This window comes from Aulonocara sp. 'chitande type north' Nkhata Bay, linkage group LG10 (genome assembly GCF_057382095.1).
Source record: "Aulonocara sp. 'chitande type north' Nkhata Bay isolate Kocher_YH1m ecotype deep benthic linkage group LG10, A_spYH_male_GT1.1, whole genome shotgun sequence".
Classification (NCBI taxonomy): domain Eukaryota; kingdom Metazoa; phylum Chordata; class Actinopteri; order Cichliformes; family Cichlidae; genus Aulonocara; species Aulonocara sp. 'chitande type north' Nkhata Bay.
In genome coordinates this window covers 27,316,061-27,337,598 of record NC_141353.1, presented here as the reverse complement: position 1 = coordinate 27,337,598, position 21,538 = coordinate 27,316,061, and the positions used below count along the sequence as shown (strand labels likewise).

Genomic DNA, 21,538 nt, shown 5'->3' with positions numbered 1-21,538 from the left:
AAGGGGGAATTAAGGGCTATTAATAATCACAGAAAACACTTAAGGTTAATCCGGACGATGAAGCACAGCTGGAGAACAACGGACAGGTGAAACTAATCAAAGACAATGAGACATTAGAAATAAAATTGAGGACAAAGTGGAAGAGAGATCGTCTGTTATCTCACTTCCCATACCAAAATAAAATGGGAAGTGAGATAACAGAGGAACAGTATAAGAGCTTTGCATTGAAATGCTGTGGTTTTCTCCAAATATGGTGCTGTACATTATGGCCAAACATCTTCAATGGTTTGGCCAAGAAACCCCACGACGTCCGGTTTGCTCAGATGTTATGATGTACTTTTTCGAGAGAAGAAGCTTTCTTCCAGACAAATTATACATAACAGTTCCACAAGCATGCAGAGTCTCGTTTCTATATTGAATTCATATTCTATTCAATTTTATTTTTAGAGCTCCAAATCACAACAACAGTTGCCTTAACGCGCTTTGAGGCAACTGTTGTAAACATGAATGTAAACGGTTTCAGACGTGTACCCCAGGGGTCTGCCAAGTTCAAAATGTTTAGTTTCAGATCTGTTGTTAACTTACAAGAACACTTTATGTGAAGGTTTTGCGCCTTTCTTCTGGGAGGTGTAAATTACAATGAACATGTAAGGACGAGAGAGTCAATGGGTGTGCGAAAAGTGAGAAAGTCGAAACTGCATATTGTGTATGATCTCAGCCTGTTCATCAATATGACAACAATAACCCATTCTTTAAAATAAGTCCTCCATCTGAAACCGAAGGCACTCTAACCACAATCCTTGGTTAGGAGAGTCTTGTACGTTTCTACTTCCGCTCTGGGTAGTTAAAATGAGATATCGCGTAGCTGCCGGACTTCCGTGTTGTCTGCGTGATGACGTAGTCGTCCAGACCCTCACGGTCTGATCAGCATACCGGGCACAAACGCATCGGAGGCGGAGGTCTGTTTCCAGCTCCTGGACAGTGAAATCACAAACAGGTGAGTACCTGATCGGCACAGCGGGCACACGGCGTGTTCAAAAAGTAACAAAACAAGTAATATTTTTATTTAGCTGCCTTATTTTCCTGCGACGGCCGTTAAAACACAGCTGGACTGGCTGCTCGATGACCTCCAGACTCCAGAAAAATTGAAAGGGAAACCTGATTGAAAGCTTTAAGGACTTGAAGGAGGGCTGAAACTTGTTTTGTGTGTATTTGCGACGGTCTGATCTTAGCTAAATCGACCACCCGTGAGAGATTTGGGTGATACAAAAATACAGGGTAGCGAAACATTTTCATAAGGCGGGTCATTCTTCACTGTTTGAACTGCTCGGGAGCTTTAAATCTGCCCTGAAGCTGTAGCTGGAACGTAATAACGGTTTAACAAACCGTCTTTTGGAAGCTGGAACAAAGAAGCAGCTGGGGGGTGTCGGGAGTTGCAAGAGCGTTCATGGCCCTCTTATGGTTGTAATGGACAGGGCAGCGCCCAGGATCACGGCAGTGGGGGGCCCACGGCAAATCAAAATGCTTGATCAGGAGAAAAACAGATGTGGAAACCGCTGCAGCCCTGTGTCCTGCAGAAGAGTTTAAACATTGTTTTGTCTTGAATAAGAAGTGGATGATCTGATATCGTCGCGTTGGTGTTGATCCTGGAACAACATAGTAAATGTTGTTCCAAGATCAATATTGCAAGTGACTAATCTCATTGTTGTGACGTTATTCTTTGGCGTGCCAAGCCATTCGTGCATTTATGAAATTCCAGTGTTGCAAGGACAATATCAATTCTGCTTAGCGTTTATTAAAGGGTTAGGGTCAGGGTCCGTTGATCAGCGGACAGAGGCGGTTTCTCGCAGCTTAAGTACAGTTTTTTGTTTTATGGCGGTTTTTCCTGAAGTCGCAAAAGTATGACGTCACAACATTCTGATTGGTCACTTGCAATGTTGATCCTGGAACAACATTTACTATGTTGATCTGGGAACAACACCAATACCACGATATCAGATCGTGCAATAAGAAGTCCAGTAAAAGTCACACCCTGCTAATCAGTCTTAGCATCAAAATATACTTAAAGAGTTAAAGTACTCATTCTTATTAGTAGGTCAATATGATTTATTAATTTGTGTGTACACACACACACTTTCAACTTGGGACTTGGGACACTTACATGTGTGATGTGCTATAAATAGAAAACAGCCTCAATATAAAAGAAAAGTGGGAGCTTGGATTAATGATAGGGTGGGGCTAGGTTTCACAGCGGGTTCACCTGAAACCTTAGCTGACTGTGACCTACACCCATTTTCACACCTGGACTCCTGTGATTCAGTAGAGGATCAACAGGGGGCCCATGTCTGTCTTGGGGGGACACTCGCATAGGGCTTTAATCTGGGACTCTCCACCATTTGACCCTAGAACTGAAGAAGCTTCTTGGATGAGAGGTGAAACGTCTTCAAGCAACTTAGAGAAGTCCAGACGCTTTTCTTTCCAGCTCCTTAGACCCCGAGCTTGGATTAAGTGTGTCCACTGAGGACAGCGCCCGGGTGGACATGTGTATGAATTGTCACAAAGGTATTAGTAGTAATCTATGGGAAAAATTTTGATTGGAAGAATAAATTAGAGTTTTTAGAGACTCTCAGGTCTCAGCATCAGATAAAGATTGGAGGAGCTGCAGGTTCATTGGGGATCATGTATTCTGGGCCTGTCCAATAATCCGGGGATATTGGCAGTTGTTACTATGTTCCTATGGTGTTTGTACTTCCTCAGAGCGCTATAGGATAACTGTGAACTGGAGGAAAACATCACCACCAACAATAATCCAGTGGATGCTTAGACTAATATAGATAATTGAGTACATGACATCATAGGTAACAGTAATTCTGATGTATTTGAATGCTTGCTCAGAGGACTCGAACACTGCATTTTTCATTAGTTTTAATTTTTATTATTAAAATCTTTGCTTTTACATCTTCTTAGTTTCAGCTAGGTTCTGTGTGAGTTCACGTGTTTCACTTTAGTTTTAATTTAGTTTGTAGTAGTTTCTGTATTTGCATCATCTGCTAAACGAAAAAAACCCCAAAGAATTATTTCCTATGCAGAAATAATTCAGGAAACACAGCGATCCCATTATCATTTATTACTGCTGTTCATGCAACATTTATAGAATAATTATGAAGTTAAATTGAACAAAGTGAGAACTGAAACAAATAAAATTGCTGTAATATGTGCAATATTCTCATTCTCATGTTTTCAGACTGATGTAATTCAATCAGATGTAATAATACTGGTTAAATTATTAAATTCCACTTCCACTTAGTGCTATTTGGCCTGCTGTGCCATTTGACTTAACTGACAGTAATGAAGAAAAGCTAACCTATGAAGACGAGTTTTTAGCAAGTTTAACATTCCTGATAGAACCTGATAGGCTGAGAAAGGCTGTTCCAAAGTTTATGTGCTACAACCTTAAAAGTGTGATTGCCTTGCGTGAGCACCGCCTAGTTTAGTAGATAATGTCAAAAAAGCAACAGAACAAAAGGCAGTTGGTTTAAAAAAAAAAAAAGAATGAGTAGATATTCCACTACAATAGATTCCTACATAGCAAACAAAACAGCCTGCTTTGATGAGTGTTTTTCCACTTTGCTGCATATTGTCATTTGCAGCCATCTTTTGCCTGCAGTGTCGTGTTCCCTGCATTTTGGGAGCTCATGATTCTTACTGATTCTGAGAACCTGTCATTAGAGCCTTGCATTTTAGGTTCACCTTTGGAGTGGGTCGTCTGTATATCTATGCTTTAGGTCAGTGTTTCCCAACCCTTTGGAGCCACAGAACATATTTCACATTAGAAAATACACACGGCACACCACCAAACAATAATATCACAAAAAGCATATTGATCATTTTCCCCCTGCGCATCAGGTATAGCGGAATTGACTCGGTTTGTCTCCAGTATACCTTTTTGTTTTTCTTTTGACCGCTACTCATGCAAAGGCCTTCATCTGGGTCGGAATTTCTCCAGGACCCAGGTCAGATTGACTACTTTTTCTTTTCAAATATTTATCTATTGCTAGTGATGGCCCGCTTGAAGCTGGCGCTCCGGAGCGTGTGTCGAAAAAAACAACACACTGGTTCAGAAGCACTGTGTCGAGGCTTGCTTCGTTTGGCAAAAGTCACGTGACCAGTGACGTCCGAAGCTTCATTACGCACGTAACTGCTTCGGTACCTGATTCAAACGGATATAAGGAAGTGAATCATCCACGGGATTCGTGGAGTGTGTTGATGGTGACAGAGAGCGACGAGGTGATCATTCCACTGACAGATATGGAGCCAGCGAGGAAGAGAGGACGTTCTGGCGTGTGGGAATATTTTGAGTTGATTTTGCTCAATTCATTTTATCTGCCGAAGTGAAACACCTGAAATGTCCAAAATCATGTTTTCATAATGTAAATATCATTACAGCATATGACTTTAGGAACACTTCCATGTGAATTAAAGCTGATGAAGACTACAAAAATGTATTTGACACTATACGTACATTACATTGCTACAGTTTAGAAAATCATTTTGTTTATTGTTTTTAGGTGATAGTCTGCAGGACCCAGGAATACCTGCATATCTACCAGCTTGCAGTGTGGTTCCTGCACTCCACAGCCTCTTCTGTTCCATGCAAGTGGATTTTCTCCAGGGCACAGACTCAGCCAGCGCACAGTAACACTAATCCTCTTTTTAAATGTAAATAACAAAAGGGCTACCTGACATAGATCATGTTTTTACTTTGCAAGTTCTTGATTAGGGGTGGGTTTTGATTATCGCCTTTCTGATTACAATCCATGCTAAATTGAATAAAGTGATATTGATTCATTACAATCCTGCGTCGATTTGTAAATTAACGTTATTATGCCTGAAACGCCAGCATATCAGGTTAAACCTCACAACATGTCGTCAAACACCATACAGCTAAAACAGTAACTGGGAGCAGGTTTACGGATTCTGCATACAAACGTAAACACAGAGCGCGGACCCGACGCGTCAGAATCAGATTTTGGTGTGTCGTCAGGTCCGCGCTGTGTTTGCCTCTTTTTTTTTCCGCTGGCTTCTGCAGCTGCAGCTTTCATAACTCTCTGTTTACATCTCTAATTAAGTCTCACATGTGTCAGCTTTCTTTTAATAGATACGAAATTATGGATATATATTGTTAAATGACCAGAATTGTAATATTTCTGACTGAGGCAAAACTTTCCAGATTCCAATCAAATTGAATCGGATCCTGTATCGAATCAAAATGATTCTACAAATCAGTGACGATGCAGCCATACTCAGCTTCCTAAGCATTTTCCCTTTCCAGTTCACAATCAATCCCACCCCTAGGTCAAAAATATGTATAGGAATTGGCCTAATCTAATATTTTGTATGAACCTGTCCAGCTGTCCAGTGATTAAACGACAAGTAGATGGAGGCAGGACTTCACAGCAGGGGCATACTCCATAATGTGCTGTGCGTTATCATATGTATATTATATATATTGCTCACTTATTGTATTTACCAACATCAAGGAGTTATGAGCAAAGAAAGGCCACCATAGTGCATGTTTAAATAGGGAAAGTTTATTGATCAAAATGTATTACGCAGATACGCATTACATTTTTTTCAGCCCCCCAATCGAGAAAACAAAACCAATTACATGTTCAAAGCAACGGAACGGTGGCCCAATATCAGAGAGAACTCCACTCTTGAGTGAGCAGTGATAATTGAGCAGTCCGTTTTATTTTGCAGATTCAAGCTGCTCTTCAAAATTTTCACCACCAGATGTCACCGGAGAGGACTGTGTTGAAAAGCTTCGAGTAATGAAGCGTTTTTCAATACAAGCTTCAGTGCTTCGGAAAGCTTCATTTGGCCATCACTATCTATTGCTATTACACGCTGTGCTGTCTCACTCACAGCATGACTATTATGTAATTTCTTCTTCATCTTCTTCAGTTGTGCTTCCCTCTAGTCGAAGACAGTGTAATTGTTCTGCCCATTACTCACGCCGGTCGCTTAGAGCACTAATCAGGTGGAAACAGCACACCTGATCATTTCTCATGGCACACCTTTGTGCTGCAGCACAGTGGTTGGGAAACACTGCTCCAGGTAGTACTTAATTTACTGCTTGTAGAGTTGTTGCTTTAATTTAGTTACTTGTATCTAGAAGTTTAAATGTGTTTTTTTTATTTTCTGATCTGCTCTTTGGGCTGTTTATGGTTTGAGCTACGCTGTATTCTTACATCTGTTTAGACTCGTTAGCTTTAGTTACCTGTAACAGGGTCGTATTCAGCTAGTTCCCATTTTGTGTTTTCATTCACTTCCTCCTTCTCTCGTCTGTTTGTCTTTTGACTTTAGGCGTTCCCCTGCCTTCCTCTTTCTTCGTTCAAGTCAAGTTAATCTTATTTCAGTTTTATTCTCAGTTTTCCTTTGTTGTGTCGTCTGTGTAGCTTTTTGTATTTCTAGTGATTTCTGGCTTTCCTCCTTGTGTATTCTCACATTTTGTTCTTTATAATTCTCTATTCTTTCGCTGCATTAGATGCTGACTAAGCTTGTTTTTCACCTGCTGCTCTTGGAGCTGTAAAACTATGAATAGGACATGCAAATCTTCATACTGGGGAGCAGGTAACTCTTAGATCATAGTTAGAGGTAATAAACAAGTGAAACTGGCTTTGTGTTCTACAGCGTCACAGACCAAAGTTTCTTTTGAACAATGCCATGAATTAAAGGCAGGTTAGGGTTTATCTGCTGTCAGGATCGCAGGTCCTAAAAGTGAAACTCAATTTTAGACTGATTCCCATCAAGGTGACATGCAGAATATTTACTTTAATTATTCTGATACATTCTGAACTTCTTAAGAAGTTCAGAATGTTTTACTATACAAACTCAGGCACCAACGCCAACCCCATTATGGTTGCCTGCTGCTTAGTGCGAATATACATTGACTATTTAAACAACAAGCAGAAATGTGTACATGCTGACATTTGACACATTGATAGTCACTCAGATCCATCATGGAAGTTGTTACAGTGGTAAATGTGGTATGTGTCCCTTTAGTCACACCTCTTGAGTAGCTAATCCCCACTTAAAGTCTCGGTTATAGAAAATCTTTTCAAAGCGCGGTCTGAAACCACACTGCAGTGAAAAAATAATTAGCATTCATCCAAGTCAAGGCTTTTATTCTCTGTATCATGAATAATAATACTGTTAGATAGACGAGTTTGAGACACAGATTGCAGGTCATGCTGGCTGTTAGAAGAGCTGCAGGTTTAAGGCACTCTGCCATAGGGTTCAGGTCCATCTTTTATATATAGTCTATGGTTAATTGCATAAGCAAATACTAATCAAACAGAAAATTAAAAATAATGCTTAGAAGTTATTATATATGGGTAAAAATAGAAACTGTAAATTATCAAAAATTCACCAGAGGGTGCTAAAATAACTTTTCATCCTTTGATTTCTCTCAACTTTCCTGTGATGGACTAAGATACAGGAAAAGGTGGAAGAAATCATGGATGCTAGGAAGTAAGGAGAGGAGAAAGACAAAGTGAAACTGAGTTACGAAGAGTGTGTATTAAGACTGTTTTTATTTTAGTCTGTGTCTGAGTGTTACGAAAGAACTCGATAATTAGAGCGTTCCATTTTTATTGCAGAGTTTTATTAGTGTAGCGCTGCTGGACTGGCATGTTATTCCTGCCTTAACTGTGTGTGTAAACTGTTTAATAATCTGAGCTGCATAAGCAGGCAGCAGCGGGGAGATGGGTCTGACCAGCAGCGCATACAAACACACTAATAAATCAGATGATGAATTTTTCATCCCGTGTCGTCCAGCATTATGAGTCAGCGGACGGAGCGACGGGGGATACACGTGGACCAATCAGACCTGCTGTGCAAAAAAGGATGCGGTTACTATGGCAACGCAGCCTGGCAGGGCCTGTGCTCAAAGTGCTGGAGGGAGGAGTACCAGCGGGTACGGCAGAAACAGATCCAGGATGACTGGGCACTGGCAGAAAAGTAAGACCTTTAGCAGTCCTCAAACGTCTCCAGAGGAAAGCAAAGTGTGAGAGAGGCTAAAAGCAGAAACACAGAACATTGTGCTAAATAGCTCCATTAATGAATGAACCACTTTATAAATAACCAGGTGCATTCATTTGAAAAGAAACAGATGTGCTCATTGCAAGCTTATTGTTTCCCCTCTAATCAACTTTGCTTGGTTCCAGGCTGCAACGAGAGGAGGAGGCAGCGTATGCCAGCAGTCACGGTGTGCAGACTCAGTCCACAACGCCCCCGCAGCCTGGACATGCCTCGCTGGGTCCCTTCTCCAAGTTTGAGGAGAAGAAAACCAATGAAAAGACTCGGAAAGTGACCACCGTCAAGAAGTTCTTCAGCCCTTCGTCACGAACTGCTTCTAAAAAAGGTATCACATTCATTAACATCAATGTGTGTGCACTTGGGGTGCTTTGTGAGTGTTTTGTTGATCAACTCGCAGCTGCATGCTTTAGCCTGAAATAGTCAGGGGTTGGGATTAGGTGTATATTGGTGTTAGTGTCTTACCACGTCCATGCCAATAATAAGCAACTGCAGGAGGTTGTAAAAAGAAATTACGGTGGAAGGTTGTGGTGAATATCGAGGGAACAGTTTACCCTGCCCGGGATAGGGTTACCGGGGCCCCGCCCTGGAGCCAGGCCCGGGGAGGGTGCCCGAGGGCGAGCGTCTGGTGGCCGGGCCTTAGTCCATGGGGCCCGGCCGGGCACAGCCCGAAGAGGAGACATGGGCCCATCCTCCCGCAGGCCCACCACCCGCAGGAGGCGCCATAGGGGTCGGGTGCATTGTGAGCCGGGTGGCGGCCAGGAGCGGAGGCCCTGGCGGACCGACCCCCGGCTGCCAAGACTGGCAATAGGGACATGGAATGTCACCTCTCTGGTGGGGAAGGAGCCTGAGTTGGTGCGTGAGGTTGAGAGGTACCGGCTAGATATAGTTGGGCTCACCTCTACGCATTGTCTGGGCTCTGGAACCAGTCTCCTGGAGAGGGGCTGGACTCTGTCTCAGTCTGGAGTTGCCCCTGGTGAGAGGCGGCGGGCTGGGGTGGGTATTCTTATATCCCCTCGGCTTGCTGCCGGTACGTTGGGGTTTTTCCCGGTGGACGAGAGGGTTTGTTCCCTGCGCCTTAGGGTCGGGGAACGGGTCCTGACTGTCATCTGCGCTTATGCGCCGAGTGGCAGTTCGGAGTACCCAGCCTTCTTAGAGTCCCTGGGGGGGGTGCTGGAAGGTGCTCCACCTGGAGACTCTGTTGTCCTGCTGGGAGACTTCAATGCTCACGTGGGTAACGACAGCGAGACCTGGAGGGGCGTGATTGGGAGGAACGGCCTCCCTGATCTGAACCCGAGCGGTGCTTTGTTATTGGACTTCTGTGCTAATCACAGTTTGGCCATAACGAACACCCTGTTCGAACATAAGAGTGTCCATAAGTGCACGTGGCACCAGGATGCTCTAGGCCGTAGGTCGATGATCGATTTTGTAATCGTATCACCAGACCTGCGACCATATGTTCTGGACACTCGGGTAAAGAGAGGGGCTGAGCTGTCAACTGATCACCACCTGGTGGTGAGTTGGATCAGGTGGCGGGGGAGGACGCTGGACAGACCTGGTGCACCTAAACGCGTAGTGAGGGTGTGCTGGGAACGTCTAGCAGAGGCCCCAGTCCGCGAGATCTTCAACGCACACCTCCGGCAGAGCTTCAACAGCATCCCGAGGGAGACTGGGGACATTGAGTCCGAATGGACCATGTTCAGCGTCTCCATTGCCGAAGCTGCTGCATTGAGCTGCGGCCGCAAGGTGGTTGGTGCCTGCCGTGGTGGTAATCCCCGAACCAAATGGTGGACACCAGAGGTGAAGGGAGCCACCAGGCTGAAGAAGGAGGCCTATCGGGCTTGGTTAGCCTGTGGGACTCCGGAGGCAGCCGACAGGTATCGACAGGCCAAGCGGAATGCGGCTCGGGCAGTGGCTGAAGCAAAAACTCGGGTGTGGGAGGAGTTCGGAGAGGCCATGGAAAAAGACTTTCGGACTGCCTCGAAGAGATTCTGGCAAACCGTCAGGCGTCTCAGGAGGGGAAAGCGGTGCTCTACCTGCACTGTGTATAGTGCTGGCGGAGCGCTGTTGACGTCGACTGAGAAAATTGTCGGGCGGTGGAAGGAATACTTCGAGGACCTCCTTAATCCCACTGACACGTCTTCCGGGGAGGAAGCAGAGTCTGGGGATGAGGGGTGTGACCCACCGATTTCCGGGGGCGAGGTCACTGAGGCAGTTAAACAACTCCTTGGTGGCAGAGCCCCTGGTGTCGATGAGGTCCGCCCCGAGTTCCTGAAGGCTCTGGACGTTGTAGGGCTGTCTTGGTTGACACGTCTCTGCAATGTTGCGTGGAGATCAGGGGCAGTACCTGTGGACTGGCAGACCGGGGTGGTGGTCCCCATCTTCAAGAAGGGGGACCGGAGGGTGTGTTCCAACTACAGGGGGATCACACTCCTCAGCCTCCCCGGGAAAGTCTATGCCAGGGTGCTGGAGAGGAGGGTTCGTCCGCTAGTCGAACCTCGGATACAGGAGGAACAATGCGGTTTTCGTCCTGGTCGCGGAACACTGGACCAGCTCTTTGTCCTCTCGAGGATACTTGAGGGTGCATGGGAGTTTGCCCAACCAGTCTACATGTGTTTTGTGGACCTGGAGAAGGCATTCGACCGTGTCCCTCGGGGCGTCCTGTGGGAGGTGTTGCGCGAGTATGGGGTGTCTGGCCCATTGCTACGGGCCATTCAATCCCTATACAACCGTTGCAAGAGCTTGGTTCGCATTGCCGGCAATAAGTCGGACTCGTTCCCGGTGGGTGATGGGCTCCGCCAGGGCTGCCCTTTGTCTCCGGTTCTGTTCATAATTTTTATGGACAGGATTTCTAGGCGCAGCCAAGTGGCGGAGGGCTTTCGCTTTGGTGGCCTCAGAATCTCATCTCTGATTTTTGCGGATGATGTGGTTCTGTTGGCTTCATCGGGTGAGGGCCTCCAGCTCGCACTGGAGCGGTTCGCAGCCGAGTGTAACGCAGCGGGAATGAGGATCAGCACCTCCAAATCTGAGGCCATGGTTCTCAGCCGGAAAAGGGTGGAGTGCCCACTCCGGGTCGGGGATGAGTTCCTGCCCCAAGTGGAGGAGTTCAAGTATCTCGGGGTCTTGTTCGCGAGTGATGGGAGAAGGGAGCTGGAGATCGACAGACGGATTGGGGCTGCGGCTGCAGTAATGCGGACGCTGCACCGGTCCGTCGTGGTGAAGAGGGAGCTGAGTGTAAAAGCGAAGCTCTCAATTTACCGGTCGATCTACGTCCCTACCCTCACCTATGGCCACGAGCTGTGGGTAGTGACCGAAAGAACGAGATCGCGGATACAAGCGGCGGAAATGAGCTTCCTCCGAAGGGTGGCTGGCCTCTCCCTTAGAGATAGGGTGAGAAGTTCGGCCATCCGGGAGGGGCTTAGAGTAGAGCAGCTGCTGCTCCACATCGAAAGGAGCCAGCTGAGGTGGTTCGGGCATCTGGCAAGGATGCCCCCTGGGCGCCTCCTGGGCGAGGTGTTCCAGGCATGTCCCACCGGGAGGAGGCCCCGGGGCAGACCCAGGACACGCTGGAGAGATTATATCTCTCGGCTGGCCTGGGAACGCCTTGGTATTCCCCCGGACAAGCTGGAGGAGGTGGCTGGGGAGAGGGAGGTCTGGACCTCTTTGCTTAGGCTGCTACCCCCGCGACCCGACCTCGGATAAGCGGATGAAGATGGATGGATGGATGGATGGGTTGTGGTGATAACAGCTCTTCAAATGAGGATGGTTACTGATGATAAGTCATCAGTGGTGGTTTAATATACAGCTGGAGGTCCCAAGAAAAATGAAGACTTCGGGAAGCACATGCTGACTTTAGAAAGTGGTTTCTGTCCTAAGAACAACATCTATATTCTTCCCCTGTCATCAGAGCACCCAGCTGCTTGCCACATTAAAAAATGTCTTAGTTTGCATAAAGCTTAGTTTGCTTTGGCTGCCAAAGCTGAGGAGAATTGCTGTTTTTCTCAGTCCATTCAGTTAAAAGAACCTGAAAGTAATATTTAAATGTTTATAGCTTTCCTTTGTTTTTAAATCTTAAGGTGGAAACAGATGTTGTTGTTCTAGGGGTATCATGCAGTTGTTGGTCAGAGGATAACAACAACTGAAGTTCAAACCAGGCATCAGAAGGATGAAGAAAGGTGATTTAAAAGATTTTAAACGTGGGATGGTTGTTGGTACTAGATGAGCCAGTATTTCAGACCCTGCTGATCTGCTGGAAGCATCTCTAGGGTTTAACAAATATAGTTTGAAAAGGAGAAAATCCTGCAGGAAGTCAGAGGAGAATGGCCAGAGTGCTTTGAGCTGATAAGAAGGCAACAGTCACTCAAATAGTTATTGTAGAAGAGAATCTCTGAGCTCACAGCATGTGGAGCCTTGAAGCAGATAGGCTGCAGCAGCAGCAGAAGACCACCTTGACTGCCATTTCTCTCAGCTAAGAGCAGGAAGCTGAGGCTACAAATCACATAGGTTAACCAAAATTTTAAAAAATAGTAGATTGGAAAAATGTTATCTGGTCTGTGAGTCTTGATTTCTGCTGTGGCGTGTGGTAAGGTCAGAATTTAGTGTAAACAACATGAAAGCATGAACCACCCAGCCCTGTATCAGTGGTTCAGGATGTGTCCGGTGTCCGGGATATGTTCTTGGCACACATTTGGGCTCCTTAGTACCAACTGTGCATCATCTAAAGCCCACAGCCTAGCTGAGTATTGTTGCCAATTACTTCCATCCATTCACAGTCTAATCTCTTTAAGTTAAGTTGTACTTAATACAGTGTTCAGTGAATGGACATTACAAGTGTCCTGAGTTCCTCTGATGGTGTAAGGGGGGGCACTCCTTCATCCACACTTGATGTTGCACAGCATTTATAATAACTTGTGACAAATGACAAAAACATTTTTTGGTGTTTTGCTGTGAAATTTAAAAATTTTGCTCTGAAGAGGTAATTCTTGCAATTATTTAGTGGCATGACAGCTGCGTAGGGAGTTATGTGTCCTATGATGAGAGTAAGTAATACATGTTTATCTGAAGTACCTACACATATACACCTATTGGGGGGAGAATTATTGTTTTATTTTAAACTTGATTTTTTTTTTTTCCCTAACTAGAAACCCAAGAAGGTAAAACCAGTCCGTCCATCAGCCGCCACGCAAGCTTCGATACGGACCAAGTGTCCAAAGACTTTGTGGACTTCCTGAAAAACCTCCAGAAGCCCGGCCGGGAGATCCACAAGCAGTGCCGAGTCTTCCTCGTGAACATGTCAAGCAAGAAGGTGCGACGTACTCTGACGCTCATTGACTCAATGACACCAGTCGTTTACTTTTGAATGTTTCCATGACTTTCCACGCGAAGAACCTTCTAAGGTCTTTTGTCAACAGGACCTGGGTGCCGATGAGCTGTCAGAGTGCGTTCAAGATTTCTACCAGAATTTGGCCGACCGCCTGATGACTCACTTTAAAGGTAGGATTGCAGAAGTTGCAACTTTACCTCAAGTATTTAAAACAATCATTAAGACATTCTCAACGCAAACAGTCTGAGAAGCCACTAGATGGCAGCACAAGCAGTATTTTATATGCTCTAATGTGCCTTTGTTCACCAGGCTCCTCTGAGTCTGTGGAGCAGGTGATGGACCAAGTGGAAAAGTACATCATGACTCGTCTGTACAAGAGCGTTTTCTGTCCAGAAACCACTGATGACGAGAGGAAGGACTTGGCCACACAGAACAGGATAAGGTGGTTCTTCCTGGACTGAACAACTCAGCACAGCCTGGTGTTTTTAGAATATAATATTTTATGTCACATTGTCATTTTTGTGGATTTTCCTGGCTTTGGCATTAGATTTTGTGCAAACATGGGGTTTTTATGTGTAAGCTGTGTGTGCCTGGTGAATAGAAAGCCTCAGTGCACAGCGCTCGCCTTTAATCTTCATCCGCCTGTGAAAACTTCAGTCTGAATGCTTTCTGAGTCTGTGCAGTTGATTACACAATAGCCATTTTTAGCTGTGTTTTTCTTACATTTGGAAGCACAGTGGCAGCTGCTGACTGCACGTGTCTGATGTGTTTGTCACCCTGGAGCGAAGTGACTGTAACAAATGTGTATGGTTACATCATATGTAGACACACAAAATACAAAAAATAAGAGTGTCAGGCTTACGTGAATGAACACAATGTTTGTATGCCTTTTTTTTTTCTCTGATTCTGATTCTCTGTGTTGCAGGGCTTTGCACTGGGTGACCATCCAGATGCTCTGTGTGTCCATGGATGAAGAAATCCCGGAAGTCTCTGAGAATGTGGTGAAAGCGATAACAGGTCAGCAAGCGCTCAGACGTGCTGTTTGATTGCGCTTGATCCTAGCGGTGCTGTCGTTTTGCAGTTTTGTCGTGAACTTCACAGAGACCAAAATCTGAGTTAAAAAAGAGTGAATGTTTTACTCCATCAGATAAATGATTGGTCATGAGTATCACTGCTGTCCTCACTTGTTTCTGCCACACACAATGTGTCCTCATTGAAACAGTTTCGGGGAGTTAAAAATCCAAGTAAAATTGTACAGAAAATGGTTACAAACCACAGAGTCACTGGGTGCTGGAAGTCAAGTGGACATCTGTCACCCGCCTGGTACATGCTGTTGGAAACCTAGAAATGACTCCCAACCCTTTAAAGACAGTGGCCTACCCCAGAAAGATAATAGACCCCGCCATTCTGCAAAAAAATATTGAGGAACAGCTCGAAAAACACAATGAAGAGCTTCCAAGCTCCCAGAATTGCAATCCATCCATCTCCAGAAGCGAAATGTATAAATCCACCTGAATATGGGCCATCTCTCCTGTAGGGATCCGTTGCAGTCAAAGGCAAAGGCCTTGACGGTCTGAAACCCTGCTACTGAAAGTGATTGAAAATGTGAATTAGAACCCCAAACTAAAAACTGCAGTTCTTCTGATGGCCACTTGAGGCTGGCTCCAAAAGTGGCTCTGTCCTCATAGACTCCCATGTTAAAATCTTAAAAGTTAACAGCATTAAAAACCATATTTACAGCCACCTACAAAACATGGCTTTGACCTCTGTGAATTATGCCTTTTTATAACATGTCTATAACTTCACACACAGATGTGCCAGCAGTCCATGAGGGTTCACCTTCACTGCTTAGACTCACTTAAATTTAGTTTGACTCATTTACTCCATTTATGAGTCTTTTATTAAAATTGTAGGTGATCCAGCATGGGAAAAGGTGCAGACTGAGAAATCCTGACTGTGCACATCTTTACATCAATGTCTGCAAATATTTATCAAAATTAGGGGCAGGGATAGCTGAGTAGGTAGAGTGGTTTGAAGGTCGGGGGTTAAAATCCACTGAATGGCTATCCTGAGGTACCCCTGAGCAAGGTACCGTCCCTACACACTGCTCCCTCGGTGCTGGATTGGCTGCCCACTGCTTCGCTAGAGTGAATGGGTTAAATGCAGAGAGTAATTTCTATACAGGGATAAATAAAGTATACATTATATTACAAAATTATGTCAGAAAATATAGTTTATTGAACATTTTAACAATTTCTGTTGTTTAAACTCCAAATAAACAACATTTTGTCCCGCTCAGTGCATCCACACACATCTAGAAGGGCGATAGGGTCAGTGAAACTTGCCCCCTTTAATGACGCTGGCAACCTTTCCATCTTGGGCCTGAGGCAATAATGCTGTGTGCATTGCAGTTGATTGGCTGTTCTTGTAAACCTAGTGAGTTTTTATCTGAAGTTTAATCATTTACTAAAGTTCAATAATCCAAAGAACAGAGACAGTTTCACACAGTTAAGTTAAGCCTATCAGCCACTGCCTATCTACAGGGTCCTATCCCAACGGATATGAGCCACAGGACACCTCCTGATGGTTTTTGTAGCCCAGAGGGGACATAGGCTGTTTCAGGCAGGTGTTCTTAATATTGTGGAAAAAGAGTGTATATCTGCTCTTTGTTCTATGTTCTCCTTTGAGAAATAAGCAGCCTTTTGTCTGCCTTTGAAGAGGTTTTTCTTGTCTTTGTAGTCTTTAAAACTGAGCTGTATGGCTTTCAAACAGTCGCTCCATCCATCCTTCATGTGTAGAAATGAGCTTAACTTGCTAATGGATTTGATCTGGCAGCGCCGTGCGACGTCTGGTGCTGCAGATGGTGAAGACAGACGCTCTGCTGTGAATATATAATGTTCTTTAAGTGCCAGGATGGAAATAAGTCATTTGTAAATCATCCTTATATATATTTTACCTCCAGAGCAGAACAAATAAGTTTTACTTAATAAACGTGTGACCTGATTAGCTCTTTGTTTCAGCCTTCATGAGCGAATCTTGGTCTGTTCCAGATATCATTGAGATGGATTCGAAGAGGGTTCCTCGGGACAAACTGGCCTGCATCACACACTGCAGTAAACACATCTTCAGCGCTATTAGGATCACCAAGAACGAGCCGGCGTCCGCCGACGACTTTCTCCCCGCGCTCATTTACATCGTGTTGAAGGCTAATCCTCCACGACTTCAGTCCAACATCCAGTACATCACCCGATTCTGCAACCCCAGCAGGCTGATGACCGGAGAGGATGGATACTACTTCACCAACCTGGTCTGTTTTTCTTTCTTCTTGTCCTACTTCAAAGCCTGTTCAAGCTGATGACCTGGGGTCCAATGAGGGTAGTTTAACATGTCTGTAATAGTGTTTCTCCTGCCTCACCAACAGATTTTGAGGGGTGATTGTTCATGAGAGCACAATGACATCATGCACGAGAAAGGCAATGAGTCTGAGCTGCTTTACTTGAAAGAATTCAGTGCATTGAGTAAATAAACCCAAACTAACAAAAAATGCACAGAGGAAAAAAAAGTGTAGTTGTAGTGTCGGTAATTTCCTTCCAGGATTCATTATAAGGAATCGATTTGTGTTGTTTTACCTAAGAAGTGTGTTTGCTTCAGGTGGCAGAAAAGCCGATTTAATGTGTTTTTGTATACTTAAGCTAAATTGGCAAACATTATGCATGAACATTTTTTGGTCAAAGCTTCTAAACTGTGACAAATTTCTGCTTCTTCCTGTTGGATTTTATTGTGAACGGATTAATTATTTATTTGTAGTTTTTACTTGAGTCTCTGAAAGTTAAATTTGGAGGATTCTGAGAGATTTTACAGTAAAAATTGATAAATCCAGATAATGAAAAGTGAAATAAGTTTTGTGTTATAACTGTAAAATCAGAGTAAAGATTTCAGTGGTTATTTAGCAGCCAACACATGTTAACAAACATCAATACACCAAACCTAGCAAACCTGCTAATTTACATAACATAAGACCACTGTTCAAGATGTGCCTTAAATGCTGGGAATGTGGAGCGCCTCTTTATTGTCTTTGCTGAGCTATTCGTGCACTTAGTTCCCTTTACTGACGGCACAGTTTGTCCAAATGTAATTAAACCCCTTAATGAATAATATCCAAATATATGTGGGAGTATGGAGTATTTAATGAGTGTTATGTCATAGACAAATACATTTTTCAGATTTGAAGGGCTTAAATGTCTCTATCTGCTTTTTTTTTTTCTTTTAAAGAAACAAGCATTATATAAGGTTATTTCTTATCTGCCAGTTTTAGAGGCACTGATAGGTGCAATCGCATGGCCTTCAGACAGAGCCACACAAGCTCTTCCTCACTAAGCTAAGCAGAACAACAAACACACTCAAAGGCCACTTTATTAGTTATACTTTGCTAGGATCCGATTCTTGCATCTTCACGGCATAGTAGGAACAATCCAAGTGTTACAGCAGAAACCGAGATTCATCAGACCAGGCAACATTTTTCCAATCTTCTGTTGTCCAATTTTGGTGATCCTGTGTGAATTGTAGCCTCAGTTTTCTATTCTTAGCTGATAGGAGCGACACCCGGTGTAGTCTTCTGCTGCAGTAGCCCATCTGCTTCAAGGTGTGATGTGCTGTAAATTTAAAGATGCTCTTCTGCACATCTTGGTCGTAATGAGTAGTTATTTATGTTATTGTTGCCTTCCTAACAGCTCAAAGGAGTTTGGTCATTCTCCTCTGACCTCTGGCTTCCTCATTTTCTCCCAGAGAACTGACCGCTTCCTTTGGCTGTGTGGGAAAATCCCAGCAGATAATCTGTTACTGAAATATTCGGGCAAACGACCATGCCACGTTCAGTTTCTCTTATGTCATGTTTTGTCCTTATTATGATGCTTGGCAGGTCGACTACATGCCTAAATGCACTGAGTTGATACCATGTGATTGGCCGATTAGATATTTGCATTAACGAGTGGTTGAACAGGTGTATCTGATATTGTAGCCGGTGAGTATATTTCCGAGTTGGTTTAATTTTCATGTGTGCTTATACCTGCATCCTAACAGGCTTTAAATGAGGCCTGCAGAGACGTTTATGTGACTCTTTAGAGAAGCATAACTGTCACGTCATGGCACTCTTGTTCCCCAAAATGTTGGACTAACCCTTGTAACATAAGGCCATCTGGCTCTCTGTGACTCAGTTTGACGTGCTGTCAGAAAATCATCCATGATTTCAGTTGGTTTTCTTTTTTTTTTAAATTAATTAATAAATTTTTATTTTTTAGTGCTGTGCAGCTGCCTTCATCGAGAAGTTGGACGCTCAGTCTCTCAATCTCTCCCCGGAGGAGTTTGAGCGTTACATGTCGGGCCAAGCCTCGCCAAGATGCAGCAGCGCAGAGGGCGAGTGGCCCCACACCGGTCCAGGAGCTGGCGTGGCTGCCACCAACCCTGTCCTGGCCCAGCTCAACCACAATCTGGAGCAGCTGTCGACCATCAGCAGCCGGCAGGAGAAGGTGATGGAGGCCGCTCAGAGCCTCCAGGCTGACCTGCTCTCCTGGACCGAGAGCGTCCAGCGGGAGGTGAACGACATCCTGGAAAAATATCCGCTGACCTGCACAGTTTCTGCCATTGATGCCAACAACATAGACAACGACAACCTGCCGCCGCCGCTGACCCCCCAGGTGTTCGCAGGGTAGTAAAGTCAGTAAAGGGAGAAGAAGCATTTCGCATGCCATGAAGGTACTTTACTTTGAAAATGGGAGTTTCCCAGTAGCCTCTGCACCTTAAATTTAAAGTGAAGTCATTTCAGTCAGAAAAAGGAAGAGAGAGGGGTGAGCTACAGGGAGAAGCTGCTTTTATTTGATTATTATTATTATAACTGTAACTATAAAAACACACTCCACGTACAACTGTTAACAAGGGATGCATGAGCTATGGAACATTTCTTTTTGTATAAGTTAGTTGTATTTTGGGGCATTTTACATGGAAGTTTATGCTGACAGTCTCCATTTATGAGACTGCCTCATGTGGCCATTTATGGAACTGCAGGAACTGTATTTGGCAGCTCAGTTTTGGCTTTTAGCTGTCGAGGTTTCTGCAGTTATGTTGCACAGTTCACTTTTATTCAACACCAAATGGACAAAACAAAGCAAAGAAAAAACAAATAAATTTGAAACAAAATTTAGTAGGTTCATCAAAAAAGGTGTGGTCAAGGGTCATTTTAGAAGAAAATAGGAAATTTATTAGGGAAAAAAACTTTGTAAAGTGGTGAGAAAAAACAGGCTGGTTTGCATTAAAAACTTATGAGGAAAAGAAATGGCTAATTTCTCATAAATAAATGGTCAAATTACAAGGAAAAAATTGTCAATAAAAAACAATTTTTTAAAAGAGTTTTAAGAAAGAAATTCATGAGAAAAACTGGACAAGTTTGCAAGGAAAAAATAGCAAATTTGCTGTAAAAATGTTTATGAAAAATAACAGGTAATTATGTAACCAAAAACAAACAAATTTATGAGAAAGAAATGGCAAAAATATAGCACATATTAAACTCACCAGCTGCTGTTACAGGCAGATGATGCTGACAGGCTGGAGAAGAGAATACTCGTGTTAGTACTAAATGATGATATGATATGAAATAAACGTACCTAAATTTACGTAACAATTAAAATAGATTTTAAGTGCGCAAATACAACAACCAGCTTCAGACGACTATCACTTATTGTCAGCTGTGATTTTGATTTTGCTCTTATTAATGACAAAATAAGCTCCTAAATGATAAGCTTGTTTGCCCACATTTCTTTACATGTTCACTCTTTATTTCACTAAAAAGCGATCCCGCAAGAGAAATAAATTAAAAAGCAGACTACTGCAGTTAAACCTCTGTGTGTGTGTGTGTGTGTGTGTGTGTGTGTGTGTGTGCAATTACGGTTTCCCTGTAACACCTTCAGCTGCCATTGTTATCTGCCACAGTCTTGAATTTTTTTTGCCGTGGAAGTTTAAACATCTGCAGGCCTGCAGATCGATGTTTTAGTCTGAGGACAGTTTCACGTTTGTCATTTTGTGGAGAAAAGAAATTCAGGTCTTACACATTTCTAACACAGAACCGCTTACAATTATCCTGCAAGCATGAATTTACCCTGAATACACACTTCAGGTTTTGTGTAATTTATGTTTCAATATTGTACTGTGTGGTTTTTTTTATTTGTTTTTAAAGATTTACAGTGTTTGTCTGGCTTTCTGCACCACATACCGGCCTCAGTAACAAACCATTGCAAAAATACGCATGTTACATGATAAAAAATACTATTACTAATGTATTTTAGATTTTTTTTTTTTTTTTTTAAATCTCATTTTGTGTACTGTATATTGTTAAAACAGTCCAGTGTCTGCCACTTTAAATCACTCCTGGTCCTGTTTCTGTGTTTATTTATTGACTGAGGATCTTTTAAGTACTGTCAAATCCAATAACATTGCTAGTCGCTGAAATAAAAGCAAAGGGATCGTATAAAAGCCTATAAAATGTGTGATTACTGTAAATTTACTCAGCTGCAAAAAGCATCTCCATTTGCCACGTGTGGCTTGTTTAATCCTCAGTAACAACCGCTTGATCTTGAAAAGGTTTTTGCTGTACATTTCTTTTTCTCTGTGCCACAGAGCTCTAATATCGGAGCGACATGTTCAGGCAGTAGCAGCAGCGCCAAATGTGTATTAATCCACAGCTGAAATTAGTCCCATGTGATTTCACTATTCACTCTAAGCTACAGTTCCCAGCTATTTCATATAAATTTTATATGTTTGTGATTTAAAAAAATTGATTTATGCCTTAAGATGTAACTGAAATATTTTGAGTGTGTATGAAAAATAATGAAATCTGTTGAATTGAAATTGAAAAACAATGTGTGATGAGCCAGACTTGTGAAGTAAATCTGCTACTTTAACTTTAACTAATACTTAACTAAAGTTTTAAGTAAATTAAAGTGAAAACTTCAGATGAATCACATGAAAAAATTAGCACAGTTAATAAATATTGGAGTGATGGATGATGTTGTTTTGTTTTTTTTATTTTTTGTTTTTTTTTCTGAGTGGAATAAAGAAAACAAAAACAAA

General features: G+C 43.3%; 1 protein-coding gene across 6 annotated transcripts; it reads left to right on the top strand.

The window, feature by feature from the left end:
• The first annotated feature begins 864 nt into the window (after positions 1 to 864).
• Positions 865 to 21,538, top strand: rabgef1 (RAB guanine nucleotide exchange factor (GEF) 1). 6 transcript variants are annotated; one of them, XM_086309359.1, is made up of 12 exons: positions 968 to 997; positions 4,569 to 4,719; positions 5,965 to 6,117; positions 6,548 to 6,633; positions 7,840 to 8,022; positions 8,229 to 8,425; positions 13,239 to 13,402; positions 13,509 to 13,590; positions 13,730 to 13,862; positions 14,346 to 14,437; positions 16,471 to 16,727; positions 18,718 to 21,538. In XM_086309359.1, exons 4-12 carry the CDS (start codon positions 6,608 to 6,610, stop codon positions 19,126 to 19,128), a joined length of 1,545 nt encoding a protein of 514 aa, XP_086165485.1. In that variant the 5' UTR covers positions 968 to 997; positions 4,569 to 4,719; positions 5,965 to 6,117; positions 6,548 to 6,607; the 3' UTR covers positions 19,129 to 21,538. The 6 variants fall into 6 exon arrangements, with proteins under 6 accessions (XP_086165488.1, XP_086165483.1, XP_086165485.1 ...); XM_086309358.1 differs by having other exon boundaries at positions 4,569 to 6,117; XM_086309357.1 differs by lacking the exons at positions 5,965 to 6,117; positions 6,548 to 6,633 and having other exon boundaries at positions 879 to 997; positions 4,569 to 4,695.

Coding starts and splice junctions, on each gene's coding strand:
- rabgef1 (XM_086309357.1), top strand. CDS start 4,652: ATGCAAGTGGATTTTCTCCAGGGCACAGACTCAGCCAGCGCACA. Junction 4,696..7,839: donor ACAGACTCAGCCAGCGCACA/GTAACACTAATC, acceptor CGTGTCGTCCAG/CATTATGAGTCAGCGGACGG. Junction 14,438..16,470: donor TGTGGTGAAAGCGATAACAG/GTCAGCAAGCGC, acceptor GGTCTGTTCCAG/ATATCATTGAGATGGATTCG.